At 38.5% G+C, this 15,188-nt stretch overlaps 1 protein-coding gene across 18 annotated transcripts in view; it reads left to right on the top strand.

The window, feature by feature from the left end:
* The window catches only part of LOC122570599 (CUGBP Elav-like family member 2), a 358,376-nt gene that overhangs the window by 208,200 nt on the left and 134,988 nt on the right, over window positions 1-15,188 (top strand). For all 18 annotated transcript variants that reach the window (XR_006317854.1, XR_006317853.1, XR_006317855.1 and 15 more), the window contains one exon: window positions 1,607-1,776. Coding sequence is in view for 14 of the 18 variants with exons in the window: in XM_043733114.1 (XP_043589049.1) it covers window positions 1,607-1,776 (170 nt within the window). In the remaining 4 variants the exon portion in view is untranslated. The remainder of the gene's footprint in view (window positions 1-1,606; window positions 1,777-15,188) is intronic.

Below are 15,188 nucleotides of genomic sequence, written 5' to 3'. Positions count from 1 at the left end.
GACTCTCGCACGTACTTACTCAAACGCTGGAAAAATACTAGAGACGCATTTTCATGTGGTACGATGGATGAAACTCGACTGTGGAGCGATTGGAATGATACGCCAGGCAGAAAATTATGAGAAACATGTGCAGACGGGTCCGGACGGCAAGATAATCCGTTTGGATGTGATTCAGGGTTCCTAGAGCAGCGTCCCACGAGGACGATTTCAAACGCGTGTAATTCGAACGACGTTACCGCATACTCGCGAAAATGATGCGCAAGTTTTAAAAGCGTTCGCGTACCACCAGGCAAACATGTTCACCGGCAGGCTAATTAAACATAGAGCAGCTTTTTGCCGAGATGCACACCGAAACGCGATGAATTTAGCTACGTTTTCCTCCCTAGAATCTGATCAACCTGCGTGAAATTTGATGTTAACCCTCCGACGAGGGTCAAAGACTCGATGCGTAGTTTTTATAATTGAATGAAACGAGTTTGAAACTAGCGGTAAATATATGTGAAATATTGGTACATTCTAAGAAAGCATATTTGAAAAATTTTACCACATTGTTGCATATATTCTGACAAACTTTTTAGACGTACAACGTTATTAATGTCGTTACGTAAATAAAATAATGGAAAAATTTGATTATATGTAATTACTTCATCAACTGGTAACTTAGAAACTGTGATGTGGTTCGTACGATTGTCATTGCGGAACTGCCGAGAAGGCGAAGGAAAAGGAACTGGACTCACGGCACGTTCGCCTTTTGTTACATTAACGTTTAATCGAACTTTCTTATCCGATATACACCATAATCCGATGCCTCTTGATGTATCCGACAAAAACGTATGTGTTTATAAATGTTAAAACGTTTAAATGTTAATTTTACCAAATACGTTTTGCTCTATTATATATAGCAGAGATAATTCAAAACTGTCGATGTTTATTTCAAACGATTCAACTCGTTCAGAGTTTGCCGTGAAATAGGAGCGTAGGCGAGATATCAACGAGATATGTTATTTTTCCTGCATTTCAAAATTTCATAAGTACTGCTACACTCGAGCCGATCGCTTAAGCGTTTTTTATCGTTCTCGTAATGAGATCAGTATATGGGCGCACAAACCTCTTAAAATGAATATCGTATAGACCGATTTCGAGTGCACTTCATCAGATGAAAATGTTTGTTAATCCAGCGACTTCATAAGTATCATGCTCTCGAGAGGATGCTTTAGTCGAATATATTATTGATAATATCGTTAAATGGAAGAAACGCGAAACGCGTAATTATGGTCTCAGGAAATTATATTTTTCAATCGTATTTCGTATATCTCTTCATCTATATACATACGTATAATTAAAGCAAAGTGAATAATCATCGAAGAGTTATTACACGCGCAATAAAATTCCTATCTTTTGTTTAAGTTTCGATTTTGTTTCTATGAAAATTAAAATTTAACATTATACAAGAAAAGATTATTTTAATTCTATTGTTTCGTTTTTGTATTCTACATTCGATTGTATGTATCGATAATTCCATTTATCGTTACAATTACGATTAACTGGATATTGAACTTGCCATAGGAATGATGATTTTTCATAAAAATTTGTTTCTCTGTTGCAGCATAATGAACAACAATGGCGTAGAGCAACCAGACCCCGACAACATAAAAATGTTCGTAGGTCAGGTACCTCACGACATGGACGAAAACGATCTGAGGAAGTTGTTCGAGGAGTTCGGTCGGGTGCACCAGATAAATATCTTGCGGGACAAGATCACCGGAAGTCATAGAGGTAAGTATTCGATCGATAACGACCGTCTTTTATGTATTCCTGAATCATCTATCCTCGCAGTGATTGTTATGAAACTATCGTAGGATAATCGACGTATCTGCCTTATATCTGCTGCTAAACCACTTTTCAGATACTTCTACCCATATATAAAATTCATACTTATTATGAACTCTTTATTAAATCGAGCTCCTTCACGATAACGCTGTACTTTTGTAGACTATATTTTTTTATTTATTATATGATATTGTATTATTTAATGTATAATATTATATCGTACCTGTTGTCTCTATTCGATTCGTCAAGCTTTCGATATACGTGTTATAAGAGAAGGCAGAACCGAGATATCTCACAATTCGCATGCAGTATGCTAAAAAAGAGTAACAATGTACAATTGAGATTCGATTGAGTCGCGATCACGTTGGCCGGAAGCCGCGTTAATTTAATTATTCGATTTTTTTCCCCCAACCGGTAATCCAGTGTATCGCAATATTCGATAACAAACCGAATTTTCATTAGTCTGCCGCGTACTTTAATCTTGTGCTGCGGCTCTATTAACTACACCGCTCCCGATAATCGGATGAAATTGAATTGTCTCGCGGCTTTTATTTTTAATCGTGCCACCGGTCGGCGTTCTTCACGGAAAAATTCACTGGTGAACACTTAATCGCGTTGTCACAGATTTTTACCATGTTTTCGTCAACGTATCCCGTGATCATCGAACGACGCAATTTAAAAATTTAACCACACAGCCAACTTTGGTTATAAAATATTTGTCGATACGTTTGGTCGAAATATACGAGGCTGTAACTGCGGCTGACAACAATAAAGAATTGCAAAATATGAAATATACCGATCAAAAATAGTTCGCTATCGTATATCGAACGTATATTGTGATGCAAAATTAGGTTTTCTTTTCGAACTAGACAATTACTTTTATACTTTTGCCGTTTCTTTTAACTTCCTTCGCGCTTCCTGTTTTTAATCTCTTTTCCAAGATTTCACTGAGAACTGAATAACCTTGGTCTTCGCGAACCACTTCACTTTCACATTTTATTACTTTTTTTTCGCATTTTCCAAGTTTATCCAGGCATTTAACACTTTTCTCCATACACTCTATCCTGCCACCTTCCTCCTTCGTTTTTCTCATTTTTCGCATGTTAGCAATCAAATGTGTGTCAGATAATTCCCCGATTTTGTTATATTCGTCGTTACTAAACACACTATTTGTTATATTTGCTTAATTAGTTCATCCATTTCAATATCACACGGTAAGCGTTCGATAGAAACTAAAGTAACGATTTTCTTGCTAGTGTGAGAAAGATGCGATGGCAAACGGGGTGGAAATGTCGCGACTGCATCGGCGTGCGATCGGCGAAGTTGGCAATGAAACAGCACGCTCATCCGTATGACAAGTGCGAATGGATGCAAAAAGGGGTGGGCGAATGGGTAGAACGGACGACATTTACGATGGCAGAATGAACGATAAAACGTAGCGACGCGATCGTAGACCGAGATTAAACCGAGCTCTAGCCGCGTCACGTGGGTATAATTCTAGTATAAAATAATCTTCACGCTCGCGAAACGCAAGAAGATTGAATGATTTCAGGAACATAGTGGCCGAATGATAAATCGTTACGCTCTTATTTCGTTTGCACGCGTTATTCACCTTCTTCTTCTTCGTATCTCTCTTGTGGTTAGTTGGAAATCGTGCAATTATATAAAAATTTTGTTATGTTCTAATTGGTCCAATTGTATGGTTGAATTTCATGAATGTACGATTCTTGGAATTTTTTTTATAGAAAGAACTGTCTAATGCCTCTTTAGATCCGGCATGCTGTTAGGTTATACAAAAATCTGGGGTAATTAAATTCAGCAACTCGCTGATTTGGCTCGATTGAGATCGATAACAATCTGGCCCACAATGTAGTCACGAAAGGGTTAAAACAAGATATTAGCACGGTCAAGTTTACGATTCGATCAGTTCATATCGGTATATCTATCGTGATCAGCACGTCAGTCGTTTGAACGTGGACGAAGATCGGCAGTCAGGTCGTTGATAACGAATACAGGAAACGAGGGAACTAACTCGGGAGGGGGCGGGATAGTCTGAGGGAATAGACAGAAAGTAAGTACTCGTATACGTGGCACACGCAAGGATCGATGCTCAGACAGAAACGGTGGTCGTCGTTGGCACTTCTCGAGCTATTGATCGAAGACGGAACCCCCTGGTGTCCCTTGGCCTCTTACGCCGTTACGTCGTAACGTATCTCTATGTGGCTATATACCTGTGTGTCCATGTGCAGGTGTCCAGCAGTCGTGGATCGCGCGTCCGTGGAATTCGAAATTTGCCTTTCATAACCGCGAATATCCGATCCACTTCTCTCCGTATTTACCTTGGTTCTCCGTCCACTTTGAACTCGACCCACCGTTAAGTTGGAAGACGTTCTATTCCAAATATACTTGCATTTTCTTACGTAACGTTTGTCAAAAATACCTTTAAAAATAACTATCTTCGAATGGTGAACGCAAGCTTAAACGCGAAGTAAAAATAAATGAACTGCCGAGTTGAGTGTAGCTCTACTGTGACACCTGCCTTGTTTTCGATCCAATCGTATATTCTTTTTCGTTTCAATCGTATGGTTTTCCAGCAAATTGCCGTTTGCATAAATTCCACGCAAAAAACTAGTATATATTTGAAACATTTTCGATGTCGATAACTGCAGTGACTAAATTGGAATAGAACCAAAACAGAACAAAATATTCGATGCGATCAGATACATATTCTATCGAAACAACCGAGGCGAAAGGAAATAATTAAAATAGAAGCTTACAAACGTCGATATGAGAATATTAATGCGAGATATTTCATGATACAGGCAGAGGAAATATTCATTCGCGATAAACTTTAAAGATAATTTTTAATTGTTCTTTCCCACGATACAATTTGTTCGAAAGTTTCCAGTGACTGTACAAGGATAGAAAGGTTTATTCTGAAAACGTGAAGCAATTGTTGGGTCGTTCATAAATCAATTATTGGTTACTATTCAGAGCGTGGAAAATTGCTTGCAGCTGGTCTGTTTTCCTCGAATGTCTCATTAATCGTTAATTATCCATGTTTCGCTCGTGTTTGGTAATAAATTGTTGAATCACGCTGTAAATTTTAAGAACTCGTTTTTATTTTTAGCGTTAGGAGTCAACGCACGAAAATGTAATCATAACTGCCACCGCAACATTTTAGAACTTACCTATTTTCATCAACGATAACAACAGCAGTTAGCGCGTGAAATTTTCAGAATCAAAATTTTTATATCGTTCTCTATATTTTGTCCTACTATATGTTGGACTTATTGTTTCACGTACAATCACCCTTTCTCCAATACCACTCGTTACAAACATCCTATACGTCTATTTGTTACGTATAACAATAGATAGCGATAGATAGTATATTTCTTCATTTTGCTTTCCAATATATTCGGCGAAGGATAGAAAAGCTCCGAAACGATACACATGACTGAACATGAGAAGCGTTATACCATCGTGCGAACTGGCGACGCGAACACGAAACGTTGATATCCTGAGAACTTTCGGAACGATTAATCTAGACGAATTGTAAACGTCACGCGCAGCTGCAAAATTGATGGTAGCGGCGAGTAGCAGCCGGATGAAATTCGTTTGCCATTGTGAAAATTTAACTTGATTACCTTGAGGTAATGGTAAATTAATGTCTCGCTAGCGGGTTCGTTTCAACCGTTCGCGTTTTTGAATGAAAATACAAGTCGTGCGTTAATGAAGTATCTAAATTATGGAATGCCAGTTGTGTCAGGTTTCGTTTTTTAAAATTCTGCCTGGAAAATGTTTATGTATCGGGCCGTTTTATAAGCTCTGCTGGTATATCATTAGCATAGTTTCAAACCTTCTTAAAGTAATCTCTAGCCATACGTATTTACACAGAGTAGCAATGTGCTTGCAGAAACCCATCCATGATTGAAGAAATACGGTTTTTTTCTTATATTTCGTCCTATATTTCTATCCAACGACGTTTAATCATTCTCTAAACTTGTCAGTTTATCGTTATAGTTCGTTAGTCGAGCAATTTCGCGTTTAAACGCCATTTCCGGGTAGAAAAACGCGCGTTTGTAAGAGCTAAAACAAGAGGAAGGAAAATCGATTTCATTTGGCTGCGAGAGAAAAGCAAAAGGCACGCCGTTAAAATAGCAAACGCGAGACACGACTGTAGACGCAGTCGCTGACCAAACAGCGTCGCGGAGAAGGCAAATATTGTAATACGCGGGGTGCAGAGCCACTTTGCTTTCCAGCTGGGAATAAAACATCGAGAGCCGTACGTGTTTTAAGTTAATTAAGCCTTCGCGTTGTTTCATTCGGTTTAACAGCGAAATGTCACATGGAAACTGCGCGTTCGTCTGACGAATCGCATCTTGACTATTACAAAATTGCAATTAGTCGCATTGGTATCAAGGATTTGCGCAATTCCATTTTTTCCATGTACAAACTTCTTTTACGCGATTGACATTGAAACGAACGAGATGAAACAGACGAGGAATAAGAAGAAGAGTATCGGTAGAATACAGACAAAGGTCAGACGTAAAAGTCATCGGTAAGGATTCTTCCTAAAAGCTTCGATGTCGAAGAGAACGAGGAAAGCCATAGAAACCTTGGGACGGAAGCTACGAGCTTAGTCGAAATCCTCCTTTCCGTGCGTTCAAAGGCAACTTATGCGACGTCCGGAAGCTTGCGAGGTTTAACTGCTTTCACAATTACTCGAGAGTATTCATTTCTCCGTTCTCTCCTCCAGGTAGGAGATATTCGGTGAAGATGCCTTCTTCAGTTTGACGATGTTCATAAACGGTAGCGACACGATTTTTCATGTTACTGCTAGAAACCAAAGGGTATCCATGTTTATCGTATCGGAGATACGTATACTTCGAAGGCTGTGGAAAAGATCCTATGATTTGTGGACATAACATCTCTATATTTAGGTAATTCGTGATTCGTAGAAACAAAACATTTTCGATTGGCGATAAGTAGCCGAAAACCTTTTGCACGTTGTACGTTGCCATCGCCGTTTCTGCAGCTACGGAAGAATTATTCATGAGAATATCGAACACGAGCAGTACATGCGAGTGATACCGAGAAACGTCGATAAGTCTTTGCACAAGGAAAAATCTTATTGCGCGATTGGTCGCAAACGCAAACGAAGAAACTGTCTAGTCCTGGGAGTCGAAAATATAGGTAAGTCCGGTTTCGAGCGAAATTAATACGACGCGACGCGGCGTATCTGCTTTGCCTCGCGCTCGGTTACGCGATTTGTCCGCCAACTTTATCCGTCCTTTTATGAAAAAACTAGGTGGAAATGTATCAAAAACTCTCGAAATAGCGTACACACATTCTGACATGTATCGAAGCGCGTTCGATTCTATCCGATTGATCTCAAAGTAAAGTAGCGGAATTCGATACTCCGTTACTTTGTGCAACGCAACGACAAGCGGAAGAATCTCGATCAAACGAGGAAGATTCTCGTTACCGAGATTCCCGTTCTTGGTATTCGTTTAGAACGGTAAAATATTCCGTGACACGACCAAGTGCCGAGGAATTTCTTAATTGTGTTACCATCCCTTTGAAACAGCTGTCCTTTCGCTCGAGCTCCTTCATTATTCTTTCACGCGAGAGATGCAACCACTTTACTTCTTTCTTGTCTATTGTCGTTTCGCGATGCATATCTACATATTTCTTAATTTTATTCTTTTCGGTAATAGCATTTTCTAATTTGTAGGGATCTATTTGAAAATTGTAATAAATTATCGAGTAACGTAACGGGGGATATAGACGTTGGTGAAAATTTCATATCGCTAGACTGCGGATATTTATGCATTTATGGAATATATAAACTGCTACGATATGCATAGATATGTAAAATATTCAAAATAAAATACACTTTTTGATATCTACTACGTGAAACCAATTTCTGTTTAAGTTTTATTTCTTTAGCCACGTTCGTAGAAATACAAATTGTAAGAATCATCTGTGTACCCTATAAATAATTATGCAAACAGTCCTTAAAAGTCATATCCCACAGTCGCATGGTTCTCGGTTAATAAATACAGTTTGCAATACGATAGTCGTAGAAAGGTCCTAGAATAAAAAAGGAAAGGAAGAAGAGAGGAAGAAAGAAGGAAAGAAAAGAAGATAGAAGAAAATAAAACGTAAACAAGTAGGAGACATTAGTTGGAAAGTACGTACAACACGTGGAAACCGGAGGTTTTATTGCTTCCCGGAGCACTCTACCCCGAAGAGACCGGAAGTTTACCCCCGGTCACGGCCGTGGCGTTGCCCGTGTTCCCGTTACCTGCGTCCGCCAAAATAAACGGTGTTTCACGTTCGCGTTATTTATGCAAGCGGTGGACACGAGATAGCTTCAAAAAGTTTCGATCTCTCGACGCCGTAGCAGAGGGATGGAGGGTTAAATTGCATTTCGCGTTTCAGCTACTCGAAAATTGTGACGTTTTCCGGTGCCTCGTTTCTGAATTTCACGCTTGACAGTTTTAAATGGGCCCCGCGATGGCATTCTAAATCGTATTAAACCGCGACGTGTCACTCCTGCCTGCCTCCTGTGCGTCTATATTTTGTTGTATACCCAGCAATCAAGTTCGATGTTATTCCCGCGCTTTCCTCCCCCCTCCCCCTATCTCTACCCATGGTCAAATCGAAAATCGTTTCTAGCTAAATCGTTCCGGTTTTCAATGTTTCATTGCGCGTGCAATGTAGATTTGTGCAAATAATTTCTCGTACTCGTTATAAATATCGTTTTGTGGTTTGTACTCACCATCGTGGACTGTCGATTGTTCGTATAAACAGGGTAAGATTATTCGAATTGCTTTAGAATATCGTAAAGGAAGTTCAGTAGCGCTGAATCATAGAAATTGAAATTTTTCAACATTTATCTTCTTTAATCATAAATGTCTGTTTATTTTAAATAGCTCGAGGAAACGCTACCAGGTGAGAATATTCACAATAAAGAAGATGAACGGACGAAATTTCGGTAACTGTTCGGCCGCCTAAACGTCACACATCTTAACATGTTCATTATGATAACGTATCCCGTTGGGGATTCACGGGGCGGGACGCTTCGAGTTGTTCCTCTCGAATTTCATCCGGTTCGTGTAGCTTGTTGTATGGAAATTGCTCGCAGGATCCGTTTGCCCTTCCTTCTCCTCTGTGTTGATCGATCTTATAGCACTCGTTGTGCGCAAGCACACTCCATCATTAATCACGAATCGCTATTAATCGTCTTTAAGTAGAACGACGTTCGAGGCAAGAGCTTTCAACTTGCTGGAAGAAAGAGCCAACAGGCTCGAACTTCGACACCGTGGTTGGCTGTCTTGAAATCTCCCCATAGCCGGGACTCCATAGAAATCGCTGTCGAGTTATTTGTCACCAGTGTGGCTTGACGCGTCCCTTTGAATCGATTTTCAAGATCGATGCTTCCTCTCTAAAGTACATATATGTCGAGCTTCCTTCCGTTGATTGTTTCCGCATGATGTGACGCGAGTTGCAGAATATAGGATGAATCGACATACATTCTTTTTTACTGAACTTTTGAAACTTTTATGCAGATTTGTCGTAATAGATATAACAGATCTGTTACAATCTTAATTTCATTTAACTGAAAATTAATTAAATTATTACATACAAAATTCTTCCTAACACAGTAAACATAAATCGTAGATTGTAAATTTCTGAACATCGATTAAAATCATCAAACGTCAAAAGATGCGTAAAAATATCGTATTTAATAAAATTGTCATAAATGGGAACTCGGTAACAAAATTCGTTTCCTACATTTCCGTACATAAATCCAACGTTCAGTTATTACAAAATTTACGATTTACGTTTAACAGGCACACGTATGTTTTTCCTTTGTTCTCGTTTGTCTCCCTTGACTTTCTCCTCGTCCGTCCTAAATTTTGTTTTATCCTCTTTGTGACCCACGCGACTCAAAGTTCTCCGGATTTGCGGAGAAGACGGGCGGCGAGCCTTTTCAGTCGACGCACTCCAACGGATTAGACGAAAAACTTTAAACGAAACTGCCACGTGAAACTATTGGAAAGCCGTTCTCGTATCGACGTAGACCCAATCTATCTCGTTTCGTCCAAATGCATAAAAATTTACCAAGAAATTTCCATCGTTTTCTAAGTAGTACGATACCGATAAACTGAATTTTTTTATTTAGTAATTAATTTAATTCTTCGAGAATCTTCGTAATTCTGTTTTTAATTATTAGGAATTTTTAGTAGCTCGTGAAAATTTCTTATCTAAACATGGTTGCGTACATGGAAGTGAAATGACGTGGAATTCTGAAACTTTTGGAGACAGGATACTATCTTTCCGATATCAATCCATTAACTATTTGCTACTGTTGACTTTCTTCGAACAGGAAGTGTAAAACTATTTAATTTAACAAATTTTAATAAATCTTCAGGTTAAATATTTGAAAACTCATTTTATGTAGGGGCTTACTTATCACTTTAAACCGTTACTTTTAAAGAAGAAGTATCGTTATTAGTACGAGAACAAAGTATAAGTTCGTGTGATATATTAATAAATAGTATATCACATATTTTACTTACATATTACAAGAAGGATTCCGTGTTTATTTCTTATTAGAAAGAATCACTTCCACAATCAGTTCCACTTTCTTTGTTAAATGATGAATTATCCTGTTGTATTTCCTAACTTAGTCTATCCAGTTCGTCGATAAATTCTCCCTGCCCCGCTCCCAAACTTTAATATCCAAACGCCAACCTCCACATCTCATCAGAAAAACTCTGCGTTTCATTTTGTCACTCACGAATTCTACTACAAAGCGACGAACAAGACAAATGAAAAGTTTGCGAAGTGCTCATATAGGATGGACCGCTTAACGCGATGACTTGCAGTTACTTTGGGTAATTAATAGGTCGATCAAGATTTTTATATTGTAATCTCAGAGGATCAAGTACCTATTTTATATAAATTTGCTAAATTTCCAAACAGCTTCGCATCTATGCGAGACCCTTCTTTTGTAACATCCTGTATATTAACATCGATTCCTTGAAACTTTCATCCAACTGTTTTTACCGAAAACTCTGCGTGACACTCTGTTGACACGCCGAATGATGCTTCTTGCTTTGTCGTTGTACTTTGTTGTTGTATCGCGAGCATCGAGTCGCACGATGTATCCTCAAAGTTTAAGTCGAATATACAATTCGAATGATAAGCTAGCAGCGATAGAGGTGAACTGTTGGCATTAAACCGGCGACTAGTTGTTCGACACGGACAACGCAAAACCTTCGCTTCATGAATATGTTTTGTACGTCTCCCGGTGGCGGCTAGCAAGCCTTTCAATTGATTTACAATTTTATTATGGAAGTTCCTGCAGATATTGTCTTTAGATGTGCGAGTCTCGTGTTACGCGTAGATGAGCGTGTGTGCTGCAAGATGGTTTTTTGGCAAAATAGTGAAACATGGATGAAGAAACGAAGATATATCACGATGATACACAGATGATTACACAGATGTAGTAACTACGGTTTGAATAAACACGTAACAGCAACGCGTAAAAAGGATAATTTATCTGGCAGACTGGTCAAAAAATGAAATTAATAAACGATAGCAAATGGTTGCAATCTAAGAATGCAAGACGTGCATAAGTAAAACGAATTACCTTAATTTAAAGTTGCGTACAGGATTTCAGACTCTTACTTTCGGAGTTTCGTGTCTAGTGGAAGAGGATGAAGAACGAACAGGGGTGGATTGTCCCCATTTCTCAGAACTCGTTACGTTTTCGTCGCAGGGAATTACGGCACTTTGACTAAAATCAGTTAAAGTCTCGTCCTGGGGAGTTGCGACTAAACGGGCCTTGATCCTCGTAATCTCGTGGAGGCGAATGCACCTTCTTGTAGTAGTTTCATAATTTCATTGATAAATGTCTGCGTCGTTTTAGCGGGAAGTCACGGGATAAAACCGCGTACAGAGAAAGTTCAGAGATACTTCCTAGCTGAAAATTAAAAACATAGTATATGATATCGTCGATATCGAATGAATGTAAATTTTAAATTTTTATTTGAAGGTTTTAGAGGGTTGCGTAAAAATATTGTACCCTGTATCGAAGATAGTCTTATAAGGAATGGTGTGTAAAAATAGGAAGTTTATCGGATTTTTATGTGAATTTTATGATTTATTTTGAAGACGCTCCGCGTTTGCTATTTTCATAGCAAAAATTTAAGTATTACGTGCTTTCAGGAATTTCGACTTTCAAAGTTTATAATAGAACCATTTTGTGAAAAATATATCGGGTCTCGTTATTCTCAGGAACTTTACAAAATTAGGACAATAAATGATCCCCTAACGCTTTGTGTTGTTTTAAAATGAATTTTTCTCAACAATAAATGTTGTCATCGACAAATTGCATATTACGCTTTCAATACACTTTTTTTAAAAATATTGTATAAAATTTTGAAAATAGCACGGAGTTTTTAATCGATTCAGCGAATAAAAATTTGCTGCTGAGTATGCAACTTTCTATTACGAAAAACTAATTATTTTCGAAACATTAACGTGTTACTGTCTTCAAGTATTAATTCGTATCTACTTAATCTGCCGAAACTTCAATTGTTTCAACATTCTCACGCTTCTTCCTTTTCTTCACTTTTTTCCCTCCTTTCTCCTCCTTTTTCTCATTCCTCACGGTATGCGATTATTTTTGCTCGGGTTAACATTTACAATTTCGCACCATCTTCAAGTTTATTTCAACAAAATACAGGTTGAACGTGCGTATTTCGCTGCTTTCGCCATTATACGATGACAGGACCGTCATCGATCGCACAAATATTTGAGACACCCGATCGACGAGAAGCAGGAAAAAGGGGATATATTATATTTCGACCGATATCTAAAGCAACCCCGATAAATTTACGCGGAAGTTACGCAACCACGAAATTTTTATGGGCGTGAAATAATCTGTTATAAATATTTGGCCGTGAAAATGTCACTGTTAAAATATTTGTGATCTTAAAATTGATACTTAACGATCAGTAAAAAATCAAGCAATATTACAAACGATGCAATTTTCCTCGAAATAACAAGACGAATCAACAAACGAAACAAAGATGCAAACGACGATGGCGCCACTTAAATGAACCTGAAAGGGTGGAACGGTGTCACACGGAAAGAAAACAGATACATATTCTGATGAAGTTGCAGTCAGCACGTGTCGTCAATACACAACGGGCCATCAGTTACAATGACTTGGAACGAGTCCCAATATTATCTTCCATTATAACACACATTGAGCTCTTCCGGGCAATAAGATCTCTTTCTGAATTTATGATGGCACATTTGCAACCTTCCTCGTGGCATAACGAATTGCTTCGATTTATCAAGCATTTTTTCCTCTTTCTCGCCTATTTACGTCACTCAAAACAAAGCTGGATGCAGTCAGGTCCCCTTTTAGAATTTCTTCATCAGACACTTGTCGTTCATTTATCCAGTTAAACAGTTGGTTATTTATTCCTCTGAACTAATTTCAGATGTTTGAATGAGAAAGAATGACGCTTTTGAAATTGTAATATTGAAATGAACTGGACCATTGAAACTAATTACGCTGTCTCATATTATATTTTTCGAAAAGAGCACAATTTCAGCTTTGAGTAAAACTAATCTCTTTACAATCTCGATTGGTATTTTTGTCTCTTTAGACATAAAATACGAAAGACGAGAATATTTTTCTGCGAGTATAAAGTTTGTTAGGTATGTTAGTCACAGTAGTAAAATCTATCTAGTAAATTTTATCTAATTCGTTATACGCAAAATAGAAAGAAATACTTTTAGTATAATATTGAAATATACGTGTAAATATATTTCACAATATTTCACACATTGAAATATACGAATATAATAAAACCTGATATTCTTGAATTAGAGATTATGAGAGGCTTTGTCAAGGCTCCCTCAAGGAACGATATATTCTCGTGCGCAGATTCGCTTGACTGGAGGGTGAAAACAGTATATGTAGATCAACTCGATCACCACGCTCTTGGAATTGTCCTGTTTTTTTTTTCCTCTTCGTATCCTAGTGAAAACTGTCCGACAAAGTAATATGGAATCAGACTTCGATAATCTTTTGTTTTCAGTGCATCAGCTTTCGCGGAAGATTCTTTGGAATTTCATGAATTACACTATGTACGTCGCGAAAACTGAAGAAGAGCGGACAAAAATAATGTTTGCGATATAGAAATTATAAAATGGCAATAATTATGAAATCTAAGCAAATTAACTTTGGGCAATCTCCGCTTTATTTTTTACACAAAACAGGAAATGAGAAAACTAAACTAAACTAAGTGAACTAAATTGAATTTAAAAGGCGTAAACGAATTTAATTACAAAAGAACAGAACTATTGTAATAGGTGCATTCAGATTTGCTAGAACGAGACTATCAAAGCTCTCGACGTAGTCGTTTAATCTTCGTCCTCCAGCAGAAAATCCAAAACGCTTTTTCCACGCTTCACAGCATTAACTTTAATTAACCGGTCTTCTTAAATTCCTCTGAAACGTTACGCGGCGTTACAAGAATTTGCATGGTTATCCTTCCAAAGCGGTCCCTGAGCAAGACATTCGGACGACAACAAAATTACACGGCAAATTCTCGGGAAGCTTTTAAACTTTCAAACCGTCGAAAGACGAAGGAGACGCGGTGGAAAGGGAAACTCGAGCGTTGAACGCAATTAGGGCGAACGAGAAATAGAAATTTCCAAAGGGATGTCTTATTTCTAGCAAGAAACCGGTACTCCCCGCGGACAGAACGGTCCACTTTACTAGGACGGATTTAATGAGTGAACAAGCGATGGGAAAAACTTCAAAGGGCAAAAGCGGTGCGTAAGGGTAGAGGAAAGTCTGGCTGGAAACAGTGGAAAAGAGCGGAAGTAAAGTACGACAAAACCTCAATCCCTTTAATGGAGACAAATCTCCCTCTGCGTGCGGCCTCCTGCGAAAGAGCCAGACAATTTGTAAGAGTATATCCTACCTAGCCTTATATTAGTACCCAACGCCAAGGGTGGCTCCAGTGGCCAATCATCCTCAGACTTTCCTCTCCTCCCTTTTTCTTCACGCGCCCTTTCTTCCTCCCTTTCCCCCCTCCCTTTTCCTCCTTTTTTCCTCCGCGCTTTTTGTTTTTCCTCGCTCGCTTGCTTCTTCTTTTCTTCTTTTTCCTTCCTTTATCCTTTCCCTTCGTGACTTTCAGTTCTACATATATCTGGGGCAGTATTTGAGGTGACTCCAGTGACCAATCATACTCACTTTTCTCAGCTTTCTTTTCCATCTTTTCCTTTTGCCTTTCCTTTCTTCATCCCTCTTTCAC

This window comes from Bombus pyrosoma, linkage group LG9, assembly GCF_014825855.1.
Source record: "Bombus pyrosoma isolate SC7728 linkage group LG9, ASM1482585v1, whole genome shotgun sequence".
NCBI lineage: Eukaryota > Metazoa > Arthropoda > Insecta > Hymenoptera > Apidae > Bombus > Bombus pyrosoma.
Note: the sequence above shows the minus strand (reverse complement) of the source record. Positions and strands in the feature narration are given on the sequence as shown.